This window comes from Crocodylus siamensis, chromosome 1 (genome assembly GCF_052110815.1).
Source record: "Crocodylus siamensis isolate JL-2025a chromosome 1, ASM5211081v1, whole genome shotgun sequence".
In the NCBI taxonomy this organism is placed as follows: Eukaryota; Metazoa; Chordata; order Crocodylia; family Crocodylidae; genus Crocodylus; species Crocodylus siamensis.
The window spans coordinates 292,849,568-292,871,780 of record NC_143395.1 but is presented as its reverse complement, the minus strand read 5'-3'; the positions used below and the strand labels follow the sequence as shown (position 1 = coordinate 292,871,780).

Here is a 22,213-nt window from a genome sequence, read left to right as displayed (position 1 = left end):
TGTCTAAGACCTAAAATTAGAGGTATTTCAGTCCTGAACAAATGAAAATACAAAACTAATCTCTCACAGCCCCAGGAGTATACAACATTCAGCCTCCTACAGTAGTATTAGTAGCCCAGCATGTTGACCAGTTTGTGCATGCTCCTAGATGGCCCTCTACTGGAAAATGTTAACTTGTAAGTGGCCATGAACAGCATTTGAGTCATGTGCACCTGCTATTATTCATCAGGTCAAGGAACAAGTTAATGTGAAAAAAAAAAATCTTTTCATTGGCACAGGATGCTGGTTTCCTACCCTGGTTAAGTTAGCAGACCTTGTTAACTGTAGCTTAAAATCTTTACATAATGTTACAGTTGGTACACTAAAGATACATAACAAATTATATGAATAATCCTTTGAATGAGATTTAGGGACTAAAATATCTAATGCTGTACTTTCAATTTGCTCATCCTCTCTCTGACTACAAGACATTGATGTTCATGTTTTGTTTGTTTTTTCTAATCCACTAGGAATTGTAGCACCGAAGATTTTCCAGGGGATTCTGCCTGGAATGTTTAGACTGTACTTAAGTTCTTTAAGGTATAGCATTCATGCTTTTCATTCAAACAGAAATGAAAAAGGATCATTAAGGAGCTATTCCTCAAGAAGGAAAATATGCAATATCTAGAAAACTGCAGGAACACTTAAGAATTACATTTAACTATTTTTAAATAGCAGAAAAAGTAGCAACAAAATGAGCAAGGATGAATTACAGGGAAGCAACGTGAAAAGAGTAGCCAAATGAAAAAGCAAGACAGTAAAGATATTAATAGTTACAACTACCACACACATTTTTTCAATTATCCTGAGATTGGCTATTTATGGGCAAATAGAAAGTACTTACCAGGTATACACTGCTCCTGACTTTGTAAGAGCCACAGAGAACTGGGATCCACATTCCACTTTAACTACTCCAAGGCCTGTGAGGGAATCAATCTGGGAAAAGATTAAATGCAATAAGACTGACTACCCAGCATTACTGTTGTGTACCCAACATTTATATTACTACATGCATACATTTGTATATATGCAATTCAGAAATCATATTTTGCAAGGCTTCACTCCTTCCAGCTATTCTATTTTTTTTTTAATTGAAGAGTTAAACCTTAAACTTTATGAAACTAAATTAAGGAAACCACTAAATATGTTATCTGCCATATTCTGCCTTCTATTTGATCAGAGAGCACCTATCTCCTCCTTACCATATATAGGATAAAGGATGTTAAATGTACAAATGGCAATCAAAATAGTAACAGTAAGCTACCCAACATCATAAAACATATTATTCACATTGTTAGATATTTTAATTGACCTCCATTTCTTAATGTGTCATAAAAACTCCAAATCACATGCAAATGTAAGTACCACCTTTACACCACTTCTTTGTATTTATATATGGGCACGTAGATACTTGATGCAAGGTTCTCCAAGTTAAAGTGAGGAATACTGAAACCAACACTACTGTTTAAAACTATGTACAACCCTGCAATTTGTCAGAAAATACACTTGTGTGTTTTGCCAGGTTGCAGAACTCAACAATGTAACTAACAAATCCTTATCTCCCAAAAGAAGTAGAGGATTTGTAACCTACTTTCCATTACTCTTCTCTAAGCACATTCAAATTTTGAATGGAAAGACTAAAATATAAATACCTTCATTGGTACTTTACAGCCATCACTGCCTCCTCTCCCAAGTTTCCCATAATCACCATCACCCCATGACCAAACAGTGTCATCATCAGTCAGGCACAATGTCTGTGCATCTCCGCTGCCGCAAGCTATGTCAATCACACGATAGCCCTGGAGCGCTTCCACCTGCAAGATGGTTATCAGGTTTGTATAAAGGTAGTCCAAGATACTCAACTAAAAACATTAAGTCAAATATTCAACTTCAAGGGGCTTTTTTGGAAAGCCAAGCACTTGCAACACCTTAGAAACAAACCAGTAAAATAATTAAATTGAGAGTTAGGAAGGAGCTAGCCATTTTGAATCCAAATTGAGAACTAAATTATGTTCCTCCTTTTATTTTGCTCCAATAAATTCCACCTACAATCATCTAAAAATCAGAAGAAACAGCTTTCTTGAAATATTTTAGGTAACCAAGGAATACACTTGGTAAATTCAATTTTGGTTTACATTTTGTATTGTATAAACTGAGTACAAATGCTTACTTATCAGCCAAATAAGAATTTGAAATTAAGTAACATTACCTTCTGAAATAACAGATCCCTATTCTACTAGTGGAACATGGGCAGTAAAACAGATTACCAGTTCAAGGACAAGGCAAATTTTATAGGAGAATACCAGTTGACACTAAAACTGTTCTAGACTAGTTACCATGAGACTCAGGAAGTCTGAGTAGTAACTAGCCAGAGTACCTAACCTTCACAAGTCTTTTTTATTCCAAGTGGAAGATCATCTCCTCCAGAGGTTTAAAATAAACTTCTCAAAGGATCAGAAAGAGAACATACCAAAATCAAATAGCAATAACTATTGATTTTATAAAATGCTTTAATAAAACAGTAAGCTGGCAACAAGACATTAATTTTGCATCATTGAAGCCATTGATATTCTTCTAGCAAGGGAGAGAACAGAAGAGTTAGTCAAGGGAAGAGGTTGTCTAGTCATTCTCAGTAGGAGTTACAGCAGAAATACTAGTGCTGGAGAAGCAGAATTTACTCACTAAGGAGCTACAAACATCCCCTACTTGTTGCCAGGACAGTTCATTTCCTTCAGGAGATCAGACATCATTAGTCTGATAATGGGAGTTCAAGGGTATTTTTGTTGAAGGATCAGATAGGATATATATAGATAAATGATCAATTCTAGTTATTATTATGGCACCAGCTGCCACTGTGTTCACAGCACTTTATTCTTCCTCTGCAGTCTCATTTCTTTGCCAGATATTCCTTCCCCACAGCCCAGTTTTGTAACTGAATTTTGTTACACTCTTAAATACACTAATATTTCCTAAAACAGCCATAATACATTCAGCCTCATCTGCTCTAAACAGATACTCCATGTGCTGCAATTCTAACAATTGCAGAGTAATATTTAAAACAGACATTCCAAACACATGAGTGTCTTCTCACCAATTTGGGCTTTAGCTGATCCTCACTATCCCCATGCCCAAGACGTCCGTATCTTCCTTTTCCCCACGTATAAAGATCTCCTGCTGCAGTGATGCATGCACTGTGCGCTCCACCAGCAGCAATGTCAACTACTTCTATACCTCGCAGAGATTCAATTACACGAGGACGATCACAAGGGCTACAACAGAAATATTTAGCTAGAAAAATACTTTTAAACTAAAAGCCTGAGATACAACACCAAAAAAACAAGGAAGCATTACAAGTAAACCCAAGGACATTGTTCATGAATACTTACTTCTGGTCCAGATTCTGGAAGGTATTAAAATATATACATATTTTAAGTTATTCACAGTAACCATATTCTTACAGATCAGCAAATTAAAACTATTTTAGAAATGCTTTATCAATAAGCTCCCTTGCGCTTCTCATCATGGGTCATAAGGATAGTGCCACTTACTGGGGAATATCGTGCTAAAATTTTAATTTAGATTGTGTAGTGTCAATTAAATATTTAAATAGCTTTTAGATTTTCATGCAATTTCAAAATCACAAATCTCTCCAGATGAAATAAAAAGGGATTCATTAAAATTAAGCCACAATAAAAAATGTGAACTTTAAAAATGATTTAAAATGTAAAAATATTTTGAGAAATATTTATGCAAAATTCTCCACTCCCCAAGGAATGGGGAACACAATGGACAGGGATGGTGGGCCACTGCCTGGACAATCACTAAAAGAAAATGGTGCGCTGCTTCACAGTAGGTAAGCCCTCTAATTACTCCACATGCCCTGGTTCTAAAAGTCCCAGGGAGCCTGTACTAAGCAGCAGCAGACATGTTGAACATTTGGGTCATAAGCCCTTTGTCCTACGATTTTTCCTTCGACTTAGGCAGTAGAGAACCTGAACATCTGTAGTACAACATTGTTGACAATACAATATATAATTACAGAAGTCTGCGTGACAACTATTTTCCCTAAAAAAAAATTTTGTAAGCTACCGCAGTTTCCTCCAAATTTCCAGAAGTCCATTCCTGTGTTAATGTGGAGAACTAGGTTTTCTGCAGATTATGTAATATTAATACCCATAGATAAATATATTTAGACACATTATAAATCCTATGAATTGAATAGATAAGCATCAACAGTTCATAAGACAACATTCACAAGTTACCTCCTGTTTCCATGACCCAGTTTACCATCTTCTGCTTCTCCCCAAGAATAAACTTCTCCTTCTGAAGACAACGCCAAACAGTGCTTTCCACCAGAGTTCACAGCAACTTTCTTTATGAAGACATGCTGAATTGATTCCAGTAATGTTGGAGTAGAAACTGACTCAGTCCCGCCGATTCCAAGCCTACCACCTGCTCCATAACCAGTGGCATAAAGCTTAAATGGATTGGGGGGGGAGAGGGGGGGACACAACATGAGTACACAGTTTACTTTCTGAATAGGAAAAAATTCAAATGATACAATGAAAGCAATCATGTCAAGGGACAGAAATTTTCCTAATATCCTCACATTTCTTTTCTGCAGTAGTCCAGCATCTTCCCTTCTCAAAAAAATAAAATGGACTTGACAACAGCAGACAATGTTAGCTCAAAAATTAAATTTATATTCTTGACCATTTGGGAGAATAAAGGACTTACATGTGTTTTAGTTTTGATAAGCGGCTATTACTCCGTATTCACAAAACCTCCTTTACACCAAGCACTTCAAGATGACAGTTTAAAGCACAAAACGGTGCAGGTTTGCTCAGTGTTCCCAATATATATATTTTTAAATTCACACAAGATAGGTTTAAAGAAAGAAAACAGTTATGACCAAACAGTCCCAAACCTGTCAATATTTGCAGAATCTAAGAAGTGAGATCCTGGTTTGTATTATAATGCAAACATACATCAGAAGAATATTATGCCTACAATTTCAAAACTTAACTTTCCATTTTTTTATACTACATAAATTAGATAAATTACTTACACTTTTCCTTAATTCTCAGTTGTTTCCATTGCTACTGTTTCATGTCTATCTATATGCTTCTTAAAACGTGGCACTCAAACATTTAGCAGAAACAGCACTAATACCTTTCACACCATAGATAAAAAATAAGGGCCTCATTTAAGACCTGAGGAATTGCCACTGACACAAATAGATTTTATTCTATTACTTTATGCCACTTACATGCATCAAGAGGGAACAGCTTTGTTTGCTAATATAACCACCCACCACCACTAGGGTCTTACTGTTCACAGGGTTTCTTCCTTCCATAGAATTACTCATATATTCCCTTGCATTTCATTTTATCATCTTAATTTTTTTGCCCTCCCGGTACCCAGCATCTAACAACTGCACTAACCCATCATTTATTCCTCCTGCAGATCATTAATGAAGATAGTATTAAGTGACTGTACAACAGAATTGTCAGAGCATCATCTCGCTGGAAAATATAGTATCAAAAACTCAAAGTTAAACCCTTGATCTATAATTTTAAACAAAAGATTTTACGAAAATGATGACTTACAATCTTCAAACTTGGGAAGTAGTAACTGTTTCTGTATATTACAGTAGCTTTCTTTATTACAACAAATACTTTTGTTATACTATGTGCAAATTCACCTTGCCACTGTTAGTAATTTGGTAAAAATTTCTGCCAATTTTCACTGATTCAATCAAGGCAACAATCAAAAGTTATTTATTGTAACCCTTACCTTCCCATCAGCAGTTACTGCAAATAAAGTCTGTTCACCGCCAATTAACTGCACTGGCCTAAGTGTGGCAAGGGCTTCACATGGAGTTGGAACTTTGACCTTTGCCCCTTCGATACCTCCAAGCTGTCCTCTGTGGTTATGACCCCAACCATAAATAGTTCCACTGCCTCCAGCAGAAAGGGTCCAATCATCTGGTCTCCTGCAGGGATCCAAAACACCAGGAAACCATGAAAGATTGGAAAATACATTCAGAAATTTGAAACGTCTCTGGATCAAAGTAACAAAAACGGATAAAAAAAATAACCTGTTCATCCACTGAACAAGTTGTTCATCTTGTTCTCTCTTAAAAACATCATGGCTCTCATGAAGAACATCCATATTTTCATTATCTGCCATTAATTCTCGGATTTTCTTTGCCACCTACAAAATCATAGTGCATTAGATATAATTCCTTAAAAGGCCTGTTATCCCTAAAGTTGATATACACTTAATCCACACACTTTTTCTACAGATCCATGTTCATCAAGCATGACTTCATATAAACCCTTTCACAAGTTCCCCTACTTTTTGAGGAACAGTTCTGTAATACCTCATCAAGGAAAAGACGAGGTAATGGTGTTCTCTTATCAAGAGCCACGGCAACCCTGGAGGCCATGCAATATCTTCGGAACCAAGCCCATTTGTGTGTCTCTGCACAGCAAGGAAGCGTGTCCAATTCTAGATCACAAGCAAGAGCTACCAGCACCTGGAAAGCCAAAAAATAAGTTTAGACGATATACTGGATTTTTATTACAGTGCATATGTGATATACTTAAAAAGCATAAAGCCTTGGTCAGAAATAAACATGGAATCAGAAATTTAAAACTGGAACCCAACTCCCTGCTCTGTGAAAGGATCAAGTATATACTTAGGTTACTTCTGGCAAATGCTTGTTTCTGTTCCTTAAGAATGACAAACAAACAACTTCAAGGTGACCTGCTTCAGACCTGTACATCTAGATGTAAAATATCTGACCCAACCCTCACTTGCTGCCAACTAAGCCAATTACTCCAACATATCACAATTGCAATGGCTACAGAATAAAATGAATACCACCATGTTTACAATAACTTTACAGAGCAAAAGACTTTGTCCATTGTTTTGTAAGGCCTCTAAGCTACAGCCAGGCAACTAGGTTAGCAACACTCAACCCCCTAAGCAGGGCCACCTGAGCCTGAGCTTACTGACTGGTTCTAAGACTACTTTTGAGGAGTTCTTCCAGCCCCAGGGCCCTGCTGCACAACAAACTGGCTTCAGTCTGCGAGTAGCTCTTGCCTGTGACCTCCCTGGTGTCTGCTTCTGCATTCCTGCCTGTGTACACAGTCCCTGAATTTCAGAACCCCCAGTCTGACTTAAGCTTGCATCCTGACATCTGCTTTAACAACCCACCTCACCACATGAACCCCAGATTGACTTCAGCTTGCCCCCTGACTATAGATGCTGCTAACATTGCCAGCTCCAACCACAAGACTATGGACCTTGACCACCCCTCCTTCCAAACTAAGCAAATTCAGTTCTTTCAACTTCCATTTACAGCATTTCCTTCCACATAAAACAAACCTCTTATTATTTCTCTTCATTTAGACTTTCCCACTTGGCTACATTTTAAAGTATAAAGGCCCAAATCTGGACAGAAAGTTCCAGCTAAGGCATCATCAGTGCCAAGTACAGCAAATAATTATTTTCTGTGTATATTCCTGTTAATATATAAACAGTATTCTATTTTCATTTTGCTACATATTGATTCAGTTTGTGGCCTACTATAATCCCTAGATCCTTTTCTGAAGTACAGCTACTTAACTAAATGATCTCCAGTTTGCATTTGACATCTGAATTTAAGTGCAGTACTCTGCATTCATCTTTACCAAACTTCATCGTCCTAATTTCAGGCCACTTCTTCTATATATCAAGGGTCTATGAATACACTCTCTACATCTGGCAGAGTGTCTAAACATTACCTTAGCTTTGCATGCTTATTAATACACAAGTCTAAAAGAACTATGCTACTTAACCATCTGTTTGTATCGTGTTACCTTAAAGAAAGGGCTGTGAAGCAACTGCTTGCCACCTCTCACAATGGGGTCTTCATAGTCAAATTGTCGCTGCAAAGCTTCTGGAAGACCTTTAACCAAAGCTGCTAAAGCACTACCTGTAAAACTCTGAAGAGGCAAACAAAAGCAGAGTTAAATTATGTATTTATTAATCAATAAATACATAAGGGAAATAATTAATCTGTGTGTGACAGAAGGATGATGTCACCGCCGTTTAGTAAGCTATGAAACATTATTTCAAACTAGCTCCTAAGAGACCAGCACCCATATCAGAAATGCCATTTTTACTGGTAATTTTAGAAGCAAAGAACTTACTGGCTACAACATCTGAACTAACATTTTGTAATCAAGGTCCTTTCAATACAAGTTTGAAGTTAGCTGCCAGTGGGCTGAGGGAAAACACTTTCCCTGTTCTATGGCTAACTATATAATATCAGTCACTGAAGCTGCCCAGTACAAGAGTCTTACATTCTTCTGAATGTTAACAAATGAGAGCAAGACACCATTGAAAAGCTTTGGCCTTCTTACCATAGTTCGCAGCTCTCCATCATTATCCCCTAGAATCCGGTTGATGTTAATAGACTGGCCAAACTCTGTTGTTAGCAGCTTCCGTAGCCTCTGCAGGGCCCACATTCTATGGCCAGCAGCTAAAATAACACAAAGAAAGAAAGTGGCTTCACATCAGGCGGCTTCATTTGGCATATTATCAAGAGGATTCATTTTAAAATGCACATACCAAGGGCACTCAATTGAGCACATGCTGCAAGTGATGCTGCTAAGCGAGGAACTATACTCCTGTTTGAAGCAAAATTCAAGCGGAAATCCAACAAACATGTTACCAAATCCATTGACGGGCAAGAAAGAATGCAGCGATCAGAAAGGAGGTCTTTAGGGCCTGCAAAAAAACCAAATTTTTAGTTCTTCAGTAAAAATGAGAATTTCATTATGTGACCAAAAGTCTAAAAATCTTCATCACTCACTGTAAAATTAATACTTCCAACATGCCAACATTGCAACCTCTCTTCCTTTTGAGTTGGCTGAATAAATATATTCTCATTCCCCTGTTTACATATTCTGTTTACTAAGCACACATAAAAAGTAGATAAAATTTATCCCTGATGAGGCTCTAAATCAAGCAATAAAGTTAACTGAGATGCAGGCATGTAAGTTTGTTTCACTTTTTATCATAAAACTTTATGTAAGTCTTTACCTGCTGCTGGCATGATAGGGTAAACAGTGAACCGCCATCCCCATCCATTCACAGAGCCATCACTAATGAATTTCCACTTCAATTCATCCCCTGGAATTCGCAGTTCACTAGACCAATCCGACCACTCACGACCTGGTACAATGAAGTTACACATATTCATCTATCCTGATTAAAAGTTATTCAAACCACACTCATAACTAGGGATGCACCAATATATCAGTTGCTATGAGATCAGCACCAATAAAAAGAGAAACAACGTCATCAGCTATTGGCTTTTTTTGGTCATTGTAGCCGACAATGTTTACCAATAATTATGCCTTCTGGCTCATGGAATCCTGTGATGCATTAACAGTGAGGCAAGACTACATTTGCTGCAGTGTGCACCATGCGATCTCTACCAGCTGTAAATGTCCTGAAGAAGCACAATATGGATTTTTTTTAAGTGTTGGAAAAGAACAACAGAATAGGTGATTGTAAAATACGTGCTGCAAATATTTTGTATGGAGGCAACTCAGCTCTACTAAAGATTTCAACACAACAAACTTAATACAGCATGTCAAGATGTGCCATGCTACTGAATACGATTTCCTAAAGACAGCTATTGAAAAGAAAGAGGCAGGGCAAGAAAAAGCTATGCCAAATCAACTACCATTTTATGAAGTTCTAAAACACCTGCAGAAATGTGGAAGTGGAGATGCCAGGATGTTCAATGCAGCTTCACATGTTGTGGATAAGAGGCTAATGTGCCAAAAAACAGAAGTGTGGCTTTTTGTCAAGAAAAACCTTCCACTCACTCACTTGCTACACTAAAGCTGTGAATAAGCAGTGAGGAAGCTGTAAGTCTTTTTTTCTCTCTCTCTTTTCTCTACCAACACTAAATAGTTTTTTACTACAACAACGGTTACTAGTACTAAAAACTATATCTCAACATTTTCTTTCATAATTTCTACATCTTGATCTGTATTTCTCACTCATTTATTTTCAAGCCAACACTGTTATGATTATGCTGTTTTTCCAACTTTATTGGGGTGATTTTTGTAGAACAGACTGAGTATTGAGTTTTATAATGACTTTGCTATAAAAATCCTTATGTAAATGTATAAAGTTTATACTACAAACTATCATTTTAAAAGTAAGTTATAAAGTTAATGTGTTGGTTTTTATTTTCCTACAAAATGTTTCTAGAAGCAGAAACATAAAAAGTGTGTGCGAGTGAGAGAGTGAGAGAAATAGAAAATAAAAGGTTTATTTATGTCAGTAGTTTAAAACGTCTTGCACTATTACTAAATATAAGTTATGAGACTGGCATCGGCCAATACAGTTGGTTAATCATGGGCTGTTGGTATCAGTCAAGAAAAATCTTTAATTGGTGCACCCCTACTTACAACTGCACATAGCTGTAAGTGCTAACTGCTGTAAGCATTAGAAACATGTCTCCAAAGAAAAATAAGCTGTATATGAAGCATATAAACATAACTAAAAATAAATCAAATCAAATTTACCATACTGACTTGAATATAAGAAAACCCTGAATATAAGATGACCCCTCAATACTCAGATTCTATATTTGGAAAATTTATACATTTGGCATAATTTTCCAGGTACAAAAACTCATGATTGGAGGTTTATCTGTCCCCTTCCCACTGCTACAGAAGGGAAAACAAATGGGGGGGGGGAGGGTCAGATAGCTCCCTTGCCCTCTCCCCCTGCAAATTCTTCGCTGTGCAGCCTCGTCCCCATCTCCTTACTGTCAGATTCTGCTCTCCCTGAGCACATGGAAGTGAAGGGCAAATTTGAAAACACTGACCTTCAAATAAATTGCCTGTAGTAACTTGCATATAAGGAGTTTATTACAGGTACCCATATACTTCATTCAGCCAGAATCAATGCAGTTCAGCATTTTTTGAAAAACTATTGCAAGTTTTAGCACAGATACTCCATAGTTTCTAGGGTCGGAAGGGACCTGAGCAGATCATCAAGTCTGACCCCCCTGCCCTGGGCAGGAACTAGTGCTGGCATCATACACCCCACCCGGATAGCTATCCAACCTCCTCCTGAAGACCCCCAGGGTAGGGGAGAGCACTGCTTCCCTTGGGAGACCATTCCAGAGCCTAGCAGCTCTAACCATAAAGTAAATGCCTCCTGATATCAAGCCTGAACTTGCTCTCAGTCAACTTGTGGCTGTTACTCCTTGTTATCCCAGGTACTCCATTAACACTCTTTTAAGTTGCACTTTTTTTACCTATGCATATATAGCACAAACTATGCATGATATTAGTCCAAAACAAAAAAGGCTCATGATTTACCACAAAATTCACTAGCCTGGGCCTCAGCAAAGTCAACAGCATTACAAGTCATAGTGACTCCACAGCTGAGTACAGTTCAGATCCTAGCACCCACCCCCCTAACAAAAGGAGCCATCTGCTAATTACCCCCCAACTCATGACGGGAACTGCATGTTCTTTTCACAAATCCTGGGATCCTGCAAAAATTTAGATGCAGTTGAGTCGCAGAGCAACTTGGTTTGGCTCATCTGCTTTACTAGTTCAATTTGGACTGCTGTCTATGAAATGCAGTTAAGAGAACTTTTAAAGGCCATTTTCTTGTTGACAAATGTTGTTAACATGTGAATCCTAACAGCACACACAATTACTTCAACATTCAAAGACTTTTCCCAACTATTAATCAATGTAAATATAGCACTATATCAATAAATAGCATCTCAGGTATACACATCAAAAAATGGTATGAAGCCCACTGCACAGGCACTGTTTGCTCCCTGAAACTTTCAGAACACGATTAAATTCATGTTTTAACTGAATAATTTTAGTTCACAGAGACAGAAGATAATGACAGGGAGATGACACTACACAGACAGAGTGTTCCATAAAATAAATTATTCCAATAGAAATGGCAGCCACTGAGCTCCTATGCACTGCGTAGCTGCTGACAGAGAACGAAGTTTTTATAAATCATGCAAACAATTCTAAATAAGCAAATATAAAATCAAAGCAAATTAAAAGAATAGTGCATTAACTGTTCTCTCCAGAAAAGTTACCAATACAAGGTACTAACTTCAACCAATCTTGATATACAAAGACTGGAATGTTAAAAGTAGAGTTTGAAAATGGAGTCTCAAAAATAATTTGAGCCACAAATACAATTGAAATTATTCTGTAAATCTTATCTGCACTTTAGAAATGACTGAATTTAAAAACAAAAGATTAAAAGTGACTTCTGTTAAGCACTTTATAGTCTTATGCATTGAAGACAGCTTATGTATTAAAGACGGATTTACAGGGCTTGTTTATTTTTCCCCATCTATTCCCTATTCAAAATAAATTAATATAAAAAGGACATTTCATCCAGCATTCAATAACCTGCAACAACAAATAAGTCAACAAAAAAATAAAGCAAATTTAAACCAGTGGCTCTCGTCACCTGATCGGACTGAAACTATCCTATTGACACCATCCATTATGGTGAGTGGGTCATGGCGTCTCTCAGTTGAACACTGACGATCAAATTCTACTCTAAGCCCCTCAGCACCTAAATAACAAAAACATTATGCAATTATAAAAAGAATAACCAGAAAAACACATGTGCAGGCACAAACAAACTTAGGCCCTTAAAAGTCCAGTTAAGTGAAATACTGTCTGGTTCAGCACTGGTACTCTGAGGAAATCTAGGTCTCAATAATGAACTTTTAACATTTTTTTTAAACAAGTAACAACATTTGTATGCTATTCTCATTTCCTCTCAGCTTTACATAAGTAGAGATTCACAAACAAACAAAGTTTTTGCAAGTATACGTAACTGATCGGAACACCTTAAACCTGATGCTGCAAATCTCAAAGAAACACTTATCTGTAGTTGAGGGAAAATGAATAACTACATCAGTTGTCTCACACTTGAAAAAAAATTAAATAATCTCAGAATGAAGCCACCACACACAACAAAAACAAATATGACCTAATACTTAAGGCACATAAACAAGGCTGCTTACAGACATGTGGGGGAAAAAACCCTAGCGTTTTACTGTCAGATTGGCAAGCCCCCAGATCAAGCACAGCACACATCCAGAATAGGCATTGTGTTAGTTTGACCTGGCCCGCCCAATTCTGTATAGATGAGGTGTTTCAGCAGCGCTTTTTGGTGCCTTTATCTAACAGCTGATTAAACTGGCTTTAGATAAAATTGCCAAAAGCCCCGCTGAAGCACACAATCTATACAGATGCTGACGAGCTAGATCAAACTAACATGATGCCTCTCCCAGTACAGCACTGCTTGTTTGTTTTTCACATCTGTCAGCAGCCCAAGGAGGTCCAAGTTATATCTCTGGGCCTGATAAGTTACAACGTGAATATGGGCAAGTCATGTCAAACTTCTGCTGAAATAAAAAGCAGCAATGGTTCATAACTGCTCTTATTTTGGCTAGACACCTTTAATTTGGGAGGAACACACACTTATTAAACAAGTTCAAGAAAGATGAACAAAATCATGCACCTTATTATGGTAAGAAACATATTAATCTAAACTAAAATTGTTCTAAAAGTGGCTAAAACATCAAAATATATTTCTGAGCTTTAAACATTTCTCAGATCCAGAATGGCTGAGTAAAATGCAAGTTACTGAGTGAGTTACAATTTCCTTGCATATAAATCAAATTATTTAGTACCTGGTATTTTAACTGTGCCACTAGTGGAAGTATCATCAGTATAAGGATGACTACTTTCCACCACCACTGGCTGGGAAGAAAGTCGGCCACTTTGCGAGTCAGTAGCCACATCTTCTAATTCCGTAACACACAGCTCCAACAGCATGTCAGCCACCTGGGGAGAAAAGAATTTTTAGATGCCTAGTCAATTAGCAGATGAGCATGTCAGATTTATAAATAATCTAGAAAAGCTGTAAAATATCTAAAGCTAAACAGTAATAAGAAAATTCACTGCTAAAACATCTTTCTATCTGGCTTAGTATAGTCCAGTCAGATATTTTATCTTTTGTCAATCCTATGGAGAGACTGGAGAAAAAGTTATATAAACCAAGTGAGGAACAACTTGTGCATGACTCAGAAAATGTAAAAAGTTTCCAACATCAAAAATGCCAATGCTCCAAGAAATACAAACCAACTTTTACTCCAATTTTAAAACTGCTCATTTGTCCATTATGAATCACCAGTGCCCCCTCTCTGCATATGAATACATTGTCTTGTTCTACCAAATTCCAATGTTTGCTTTAGTATAAAAGCAAAATGATGAGAAATACATATAAAAGATTAACAAAGGTAGGGAACAAGGTACATTAACTATAAAGGACTGTTTTCTTTCTAAATATTTCTAGGTGTATATGAATTCTGCAACAGAAACATGCTACTGGAAAATAAGCACTTCACTAATATAAAACTGAAATAGTTAATGCTTTAAAAAGTAAAGAAATTCTAGTTAACAGTAGAAGTGACAGAAATATAAGTATTAAAATTAATTAAAATATCTTTGATCGTTTTCTTTCAAAGATTACACTCACATCACCTATGTGATATCAGTGGAAGTAAAAAAAAAAAAAAAAAAGAACAGCTGAAATCTTGGTAATCTTGGTTTCCCATTTAACTAGCATCAAAAAAGATTAGAAGAGCAGATACTTCAAATGAACCCCACTTGGGATTCCAGAATTTGCAGAACCAACGAAAAAACCCTGCTGATTCCAGAAGCGCTATGGTACTTTTTGACCTAATACATGGAGAGAGTATTACTTATGCCAGGGTTGTTAGAACTGAAGAACTAGTGCAATCAGCCACACATTCAATTAATGATGTGATTAGAACAAGCTACAAAGTCAATACACATTTTTTTGGAATAACTTCATAGCTTACTGCTTGTTTTATCACACCATTAACTCGTTGAACATGGGTCACAACTTAAGGTATGATTATACATGTAGAGGGGGCCTCAGAGTTCCTTTACAGAAGACAGTCACCTTGCTAAATATGCCTTCCTCCTAACGAGACCAAGTAATGATGTGTCAGATATTAATGAAGTAACTCCTTAGTTACTCCAAGCAGTCTAGCTTAAAACAACCTGAAACAATAACTTTAAGCAAGTTTTTGATGTTTTAAGATCAGAATTAAACCAGAAAAGGAACAGTCGAGACCATGTTCAGAAGACTGCCTTAAAAAAGAGGGAGGGGGCAGGAAGAGGGAGGCCAAAGCGCCTTACTCTTCTAGAGAAATATCTGAAGGGTGATAAACGTATAGAGATTTTACAACTTTATTATAAATGTATGTACAGCAAAAACTCTGTTATCCAGTACCTCAGCAACTGGATTACTCCATTAACCAGAGTTTTCAGCCAGCCAGCTGGCCGCTTGGAGGAGGGGGGAAGGGAGGAGGGGTAGATTCCACAGGGCCACTGCAACCCTCTCGCCCCCTTTGTGTTATCGGAAAACCCTTCTGGATTGTTACAGATAACTGGAGTTTTTACATAACCGACAATCCCCTTACCCCGCAGATGTCGGATAACAGAGGTTTTACTGTAGTAAGAAGTCTTCATTTGTACTGTTCCTTTCTACAAATGCCACAGCCCAACACTTGTCTGTGTTAATAACTTACAGGACTGCATGAGTATTTGGGGTTTATAAATGCTTAGAATATTAGCCATCTCAAACTTCATCTATAAAACTACCCATTATGGATCTATCTAAGTGCATCTCAGTTAAACAGATTTGCAAAAGTAAGCACTCCCCAAATAAACTCATAGCTGAAATGAAAGGAACATGCACATTAACTAAAAACTTCTTAGACTCAAAAGAAAGCCTGCCCTAGTTTGATTCCGTTCCACTATTCAGTACCCACATTTATCAAATTATTAAAGCAGAAATGTCAATAAATTACATTTAACATCTGACACTTCAGCCAATTCAAAAACATCTAAAAACATCCACATTGTAATTTTAATTGGAATACCAAATGATGATCTTTTTATAAAGTAAAATATGTTGAAGTACTCTTCAACTAAGATTCATCTCAACCTACTGATGATTCAAGAAAAAAAAAGGGCAGGGGAAGAGAGATAATTAAAATGCATAAAACAAACAAACAAACAAACTTATCAAAGACTGACCTGTGGGTAAGCAGTGCCCATGCCAGACAGCACAGCTGAAAGAACATCCTTTCCCTTTTCACCAGCCCTATTGGAGACAGCAAGCTTGAGCAGGTCAACCATGACTCGAGTGTCATCTGGTACTAAGAGACTAGTGAACTCATCCAGGTATTGGGGTTCCGGCCCAGAAACTTTACTTTGGCTTTCTACATCCTGCAAAGGAAAAATATCTCTCTCATGAAAAGATAGGAAAAAACTTTTTTTGCTACAGCAGTTCAACTTAACTTGTCTAAAAAGAGAAGTTTAAAGTTAGTTATTACATAGATCACTTCTACACCATTCAATTTGGGAACTAGTCAATCCAAAGACTGTGCACTCTTTAAGTTTCATCATCCCCATGCCAAAGACAGTGTTTTGTCATCTTTAATATCTTTTAAATGCAAAGAAAATTGACAAATGTAGACTTTATCAGGAAAAAACATGGCAGAGCTATACCCCAGAATTTAGGATAATGACAAACAGCTATAATTGAACATAGCTGTAAAATTTAAAGTTCCGAGAACTCGTACTGAAAGACATCATTGAAAAAAGGAAAACAACAAGCTTGAAAAATTTTCAAGCCTGAAAATTATAACAAGCCACTGACTAGCCCTTAGAACAAAAAAGCCTCTTGGAAGAAAAAACCTCATGATTTTTGATTCAGTGCTTTATATATGTAATTGAGGACTTCACTAAATGTCTGGGACCTTTAACAAGAACTATCACATATATTTTTAGTTTTTGTAAGTATTACTTAGGTAGATTTGTAAAGTCCCTTCCAGCTCCTAACAACTATGAAACAGGTAAACAAAAAATTGTTTCATAAAGTAAATACCCAAGTAAACAATTATTACATACATTAGCATTGGGACCGTTGAGAAACTTTAAAAAGGTTTTACACTTATTTTTATTTACATAAAGAATGAAAACAAAGATTTTTGTGGGGGGGGTGGGTTTAAAAACCATAAGAGAGGCCCACACAAGAACCAAAGAACTGCCCTTGGCCTGAAGAGCATGGGAACTTATTAAGAGTCAGGAGACCCAGGTCCAACATAAACAGAAAAGGCACTTCGACCCAGTTGCCCACAACCCCATAAAAGCACTCTGCTATTCTGGAGCTGGCTTCGCCTCTACTTTCAGATGTTTCATCTTTTCATCCCCAGTGAAACCTTGATCAATTTTGTACATTTCCAAGCAATGACACATACAAAATAGTGAGTTCAGTGTGAAAGGGTGACTACAGAAACTGAGTCTTTCATGCTGAGTATTGCCAGAAAACTATAAATAGTTTTGTCTTTAAATAATAACAGGTACAATACCAGAACAATTCAGTTATCTGATACAGGGACATAACAAAACTTATGGGCATTTTTACATGTGCTTCATTTTTACAACGGCTCAGAGCCACTCTAATTGAAGTGCCCACAGCATCTTGTGTATCAGCATCCCTGCACTTCAAAATGGCGGTGGGGATGCTTTAACTAAAGCTCACTCAACAAGCTTCAGTTAAGCGCCCCCACTGCCATTTTGAAGTTTAGGGATGCTGATAAACGAGATGTGGAGCATGCTAATTAGTTAACCAAGTCTGCTCTGACGAGCTGAGCAGCCTCCCAGCATGTCTACAGACACCCTATATACTTAAAAGTATCTTGTAAAACATTACTTCTTTGGTTTTGGTCATTGTCTCTGCTATGATACTGGCAGCTCCAGGATCGTCCGTGACCGGAATGAAAGGACGAGAAGAGGCAGCAGCGGCTGAGGGAGTTACAGCAGAAGGTGTCACAGCATCTTCTGAAGAAACAACCTACTCGAAGCACACAACAATCAGATGCAGAGAAGTGAAATACAACAAATATTTAAACCAGACTAACTTAAAAAATAAAATAAAAATGACTGATATTTATGCTCAGGAAAGCAACCACAAAAATAGCAACAACTTACTCTTCTTCCTGTATTCTTAGCTTCTACATATCAACTGTTCTAGATGCTATGCAGCGGAAAGACAATGCCTAAACCAGAGCTATTTTAGAAAACAACATATAACAGGTGCAGGAAACAAACTAGCTATTCAGATTAGAAAAGGGATGATCTGTTCTCTTTGGTAATAAATATTTTTCCTTTTATTTTTTTGAGAGAAATATTTTTCCGGTTTTTTTACTCCTAGTCACATGTAAGAACCTATACAGCAGGTCTCTATTCTGGCCTTCATTTACCACATCATACATCAGAAATGATAAAATTAATTAAAATTAAAATATTAAAACAGATGTAGAAAATGTAATGGAGATCTTTTTCATCCTGTTATACGCATTTTGGAACCTCTGCAAACCTGTATATTCTTCCGATTAAGATCAACTTTAGTCAAGTTTCCCTTTCCCACTCTTTTCTCCCCCATCACAGGATTAATCTAATTCAAGGGTTTTCAACTCTTTTTAATAAGTGCACCCCTGGCAGCCCCCTTTTTAGTAAGTGTATCCCCAGGGCAGGGGGGAGGGGGAGGAGGTGGCGAGCGGCCAAACACTGAGTGGGGTGTGGCGAGTGGCAGCAGCACAGCTTTTATGGGGCCCTGCTCTCAACCTGCCCTGGCCCTGCTCCTGAGGCAGAGGCATGGGGTAGTGGCGCTCCATCCTCATGTATCCCTTGGACCTTTCAAAGTACCCCCACATGTATGCGTTCCCCCAGTTGACAACCCCTAATCTAACTGATCCAAAACAATCCTGACTTTTGCTCTTTCAGTATTTTCGTGCCTGCAATAAAGGTATGAAATCAGAATGTTCTTCAGTGCAGTTTATTTTAGTATTTTTAGTGCATTTAACATTTTGGAGCTTTTCCTTGTTTATTTGATTCTCCTGTGGAATTGTATAAGAGCAACAGCAGTTCAGGGAGTTCATTTATAATTATCAACTTGTTTGGAAGGAAAAAACTTTTTCCTAAACACTGAACTTGAAAGCTTGGGTCTAAATTATATACTAGGTCAACTTTCAAATCAGAACATGGTACTTCTGTTACTTAAAGTACTTCAATATCTATTTAAATAGTTGCTAAAATTTTGATATAATTTCTAAAGTATGATGCAAAATGCCTTTATCATGTATGGGTTTAAGTGACCTGATGATATTGAAACTTATGAATTGATGTTATTTCACAATGAGGTACTTCCAATGACTTTCACAAGTCAGGCATTACTTGACAAATTCTAGATTGCTTATGGCACTGATAAAAATTATTTACTTACCTCCCCTCTCCTGTCTTGCCAAGGGTTTGGACTCAGTCTCTCTTCTACATCCCCTGTTAGCACTCCCTCCTCCCCATTAGCAGGGCTTCCTGTAGATGCAGCATCTGATGGAGGGGCAGGGGATGCAGAGGGACATTCCACTGGTGCAATCATACTTGCAGGCATCAGTGCTCCAACCACTGCATCCCTAAATCAAAACAAAAAAATTGTTGAGAGCAGATCAGCCTTAGCACAACAAGGTCCTTTGCTCAGAAAAAGCCTTTATTTTAGTACTAAAATAGAAGGTTTTCCATTGCTTGGAGCCTACAGACAGATTACTTCCTTTCGATTTGGTGGAACACATGTTGGTTTCTTTGAGATGAGTAAGATCTGGAATTTTAAGCTTTCTAGACACGTTACAATTTTAAAACATTTTCTTTTCATAATCTTACTCTCTCGCTACCAACCGGAAAAACACTCAAAAGGTGATATTAACAACAAAACATAAGTCAGATTTCCTTTTCTTTAAAAAACAAAAAACTTATTTTATATTTGCCATAACAATCCTTTCATTACAAAGATTTCTAGATGAGCTAAGCTAATATTTCATTGAAGAGATTTAGGGTTTCTGGCTCTAAATAAGGAAGTAATGTCACGAAGCTGATTTCAGTTTAACAGTAAAAGGAATTTAAGTGGAGGTAGAACATTTATTCTTTATGACCATGATTGCCCGACATGTGGCCTTTGAATAGATAATAAGCTACCTTATGCTCTGCCCTGTAAAGTACAAAAACTTTGGCATGCCTACCTGGCATACATGATTTGCAATGCTGTCAGTATATGAGAAAGTGCCTGCTGTTTCGCAAGGTTCCCATCTAATGATAAAAGAATCTTGGCAAGGGAAGGTCGATTGGGTTTGGAATTGCTTGCACCACTGATTTTGTTACTGGCAGCAGAAGAATCGGCATCTGATGGGACACCTGGGGAGGCAGAAAGAGAAAACCAGACTCACTTTTTAAAAAGTGATAATGCATTATTTACGAAGAAATCAAATAATTTCCATTTATGATGCTAATTTTGGAGAGGATTCTTAACCTACTGTTCCTGAAATTCAAATGCTAAACCAGGCACTCAGCCTCCTCCACCAGTGACTCGTAGTATAGAATCTAAATTTGCTCACTTCATTATTTTACACATAAAAATCTACTATTTTACACACACAAGTAATTCCAATACACTACTTTACTTACTGGCATTTCAAGTAAGTTTTGCTTGAATATAACTGATCAGAGAGCATAAGTATTAATTAAATGTGCTACACCCATACAGTGCTTGATTATTAGTTCATGTTGGTAAACATGTATTAAAAGGAAATACAGCAAAAGAATTTGTTATCTTATGCTGAACAAAAAATGCCACTCTTAAAGGCAGCAGTTCCTTGGTCTTTAATGGTAATCATTTGTCTTAAAAGTCAAAAGGCAGGGTCATCATTTGTACCAAGAATTTTAGTAAAAGGCACAGAGAGCTGTTATCACCTTGACGGTCTAGGAAAAGGATAAAATAGCTGTATACACTTGCTAAATATATAGTTGAAACAATAACAGCTATCACACATAAAAATCCTTGCCTCTAGTAAACAGTGTAACATACAAAGTAGATTAATATTATGACTTCAACCACAGGACTTAATAAGGATAAGCTGGTATGTCATTAAGTTTTTTGAGAATGCAATTTATAGTAAGTTGTTGGTCAAAGGACTTAAATCTTCACGTTAATACTGCTTTTATAACACTCCTCAGCTTCAGGTCATACAACATTTTGGTTGCCCAAATGTTGCTTTATTTCATCCAGTCTCAGAAAGACACAACATTTAAAACCACTTCTTCCCTTCTGCCCACCTGTCCATCCACACTACCACCAAACTATATACACTACACAATTTCTTCCTTTTTTTTTTTTTTTTTTTTAAAGTGCAATATTACCTAGATAAGAAGCGCCTAAAGGGTCCCTAGCTGTTTGGAAGAGCACTGGTTCATGAACAGATGGAGTCGCAACATCCACTGTTGTCCAGGCTACACTGTGGGAAGATCCACAAGCAACCCGGGTGATTTTCTGGCCTTCTAAACCCTGAACAAGGGTGGGTTTTCTGTTGACTGTAGTAGTTCCATTGCCTTGTTGTCCATGATCATTGTCACCCCAAGCGTAAACCTGTAAACAATCACACATTTCAATACATTAGTCTGCTTTACTGATTCTTTCTTATCATTCTTTCATCGAGCACCTAATTTACTTGATTTCAGTACTCAATATTATCTTGATTTGCAACATATCAACTGGATTTTCCAGATTTGATGCTTTTAGGTATTATCATATAATAATACATCACTTGAGAGATTCATTCTATTTAATGATTCTCTTCATTCTTCTGCATGCACATGCAATTAATGGGCTTATTTGTACATGGATTATATCATTTATTTAATACAACTATGAATATTCCCATTAAACCCATGGTGCGTCCACATTGTAAATACTGCACCCCAGCTAAAAAGAGTATGTTTTAACCAGAAAAGGTACAGAAAAAGTAAACAAGGGGATCAAGGATATGGAATGGCTTCCATACAAAACAAAAATGAAAAGGCTATGTCTCTTCAGCCTCAGGGGGCCAAGGTGAATATGACAGACACCTACAATATCATGAATGGTTCATATGAAATGGAGAGAATTG

The 22,213-nt window shown here is 37.2% G+C and overlaps 1 protein-coding gene across 3 annotated transcripts in view; it reads right to left on the bottom strand.

The window, feature by feature from the left end:
• HERC2 (HECT and RLD domain containing E3 ubiquitin protein ligase 2) overlaps window positions 1-22,213 on the bottom strand; it is a 187,774-nt gene that overhangs the window by 19,852 nt on the left and 145,709 nt on the right. For all 3 annotated transcript variants that reach the window (XM_090064853.1, XM_090064869.1, XM_090064860.1), the window contains 18 exons: window positions 21,468-21,693; window positions 20,294-20,465; window positions 19,507-19,693; window positions 17,935-18,075; window positions 16,254-16,445; window positions 13,814-13,967; window positions 12,577-12,684; window positions 9,136-9,267; window positions 8,662-8,820; window positions 8,454-8,572; window positions 7,908-8,033; window positions 6,425-6,580; window positions 6,140-6,255; window positions 5,836-6,034; window positions 4,302-4,516; window positions 3,131-3,308; window positions 1,692-1,853; window positions 884-975 (listed from right to left, as the gene is read on the bottom strand). In XM_090064853.1, the coding sequence (XP_089920979.1) occupies window positions 884-975; window positions 1,692-1,853; window positions 3,131-3,308; window positions 4,302-4,516; window positions 5,836-6,034; window positions 6,140-6,255; window positions 6,425-6,580; window positions 7,908-8,033; window positions 8,454-8,572; window positions 8,662-8,820; window positions 9,136-9,267; window positions 12,577-12,684; window positions 13,814-13,967; window positions 16,254-16,445; window positions 17,935-18,075; window positions 19,507-19,693; window positions 20,294-20,465; window positions 21,468-21,693 (2,834 nt within the window). The remainder of the gene's footprint in view (window positions 1-883; window positions 976-1,691; window positions 1,854-3,130; window positions 3,309-4,301; window positions 4,517-5,835; window positions 6,035-6,139; window positions 6,256-6,424; window positions 6,581-7,907; window positions 8,034-8,453; window positions 8,573-8,661; window positions 8,821-9,135; window positions 9,268-12,576; window positions 12,685-13,813; window positions 13,968-16,253; window positions 16,446-17,934; window positions 18,076-19,506; window positions 19,694-20,293; window positions 20,466-21,467; window positions 21,694-22,213) is intronic.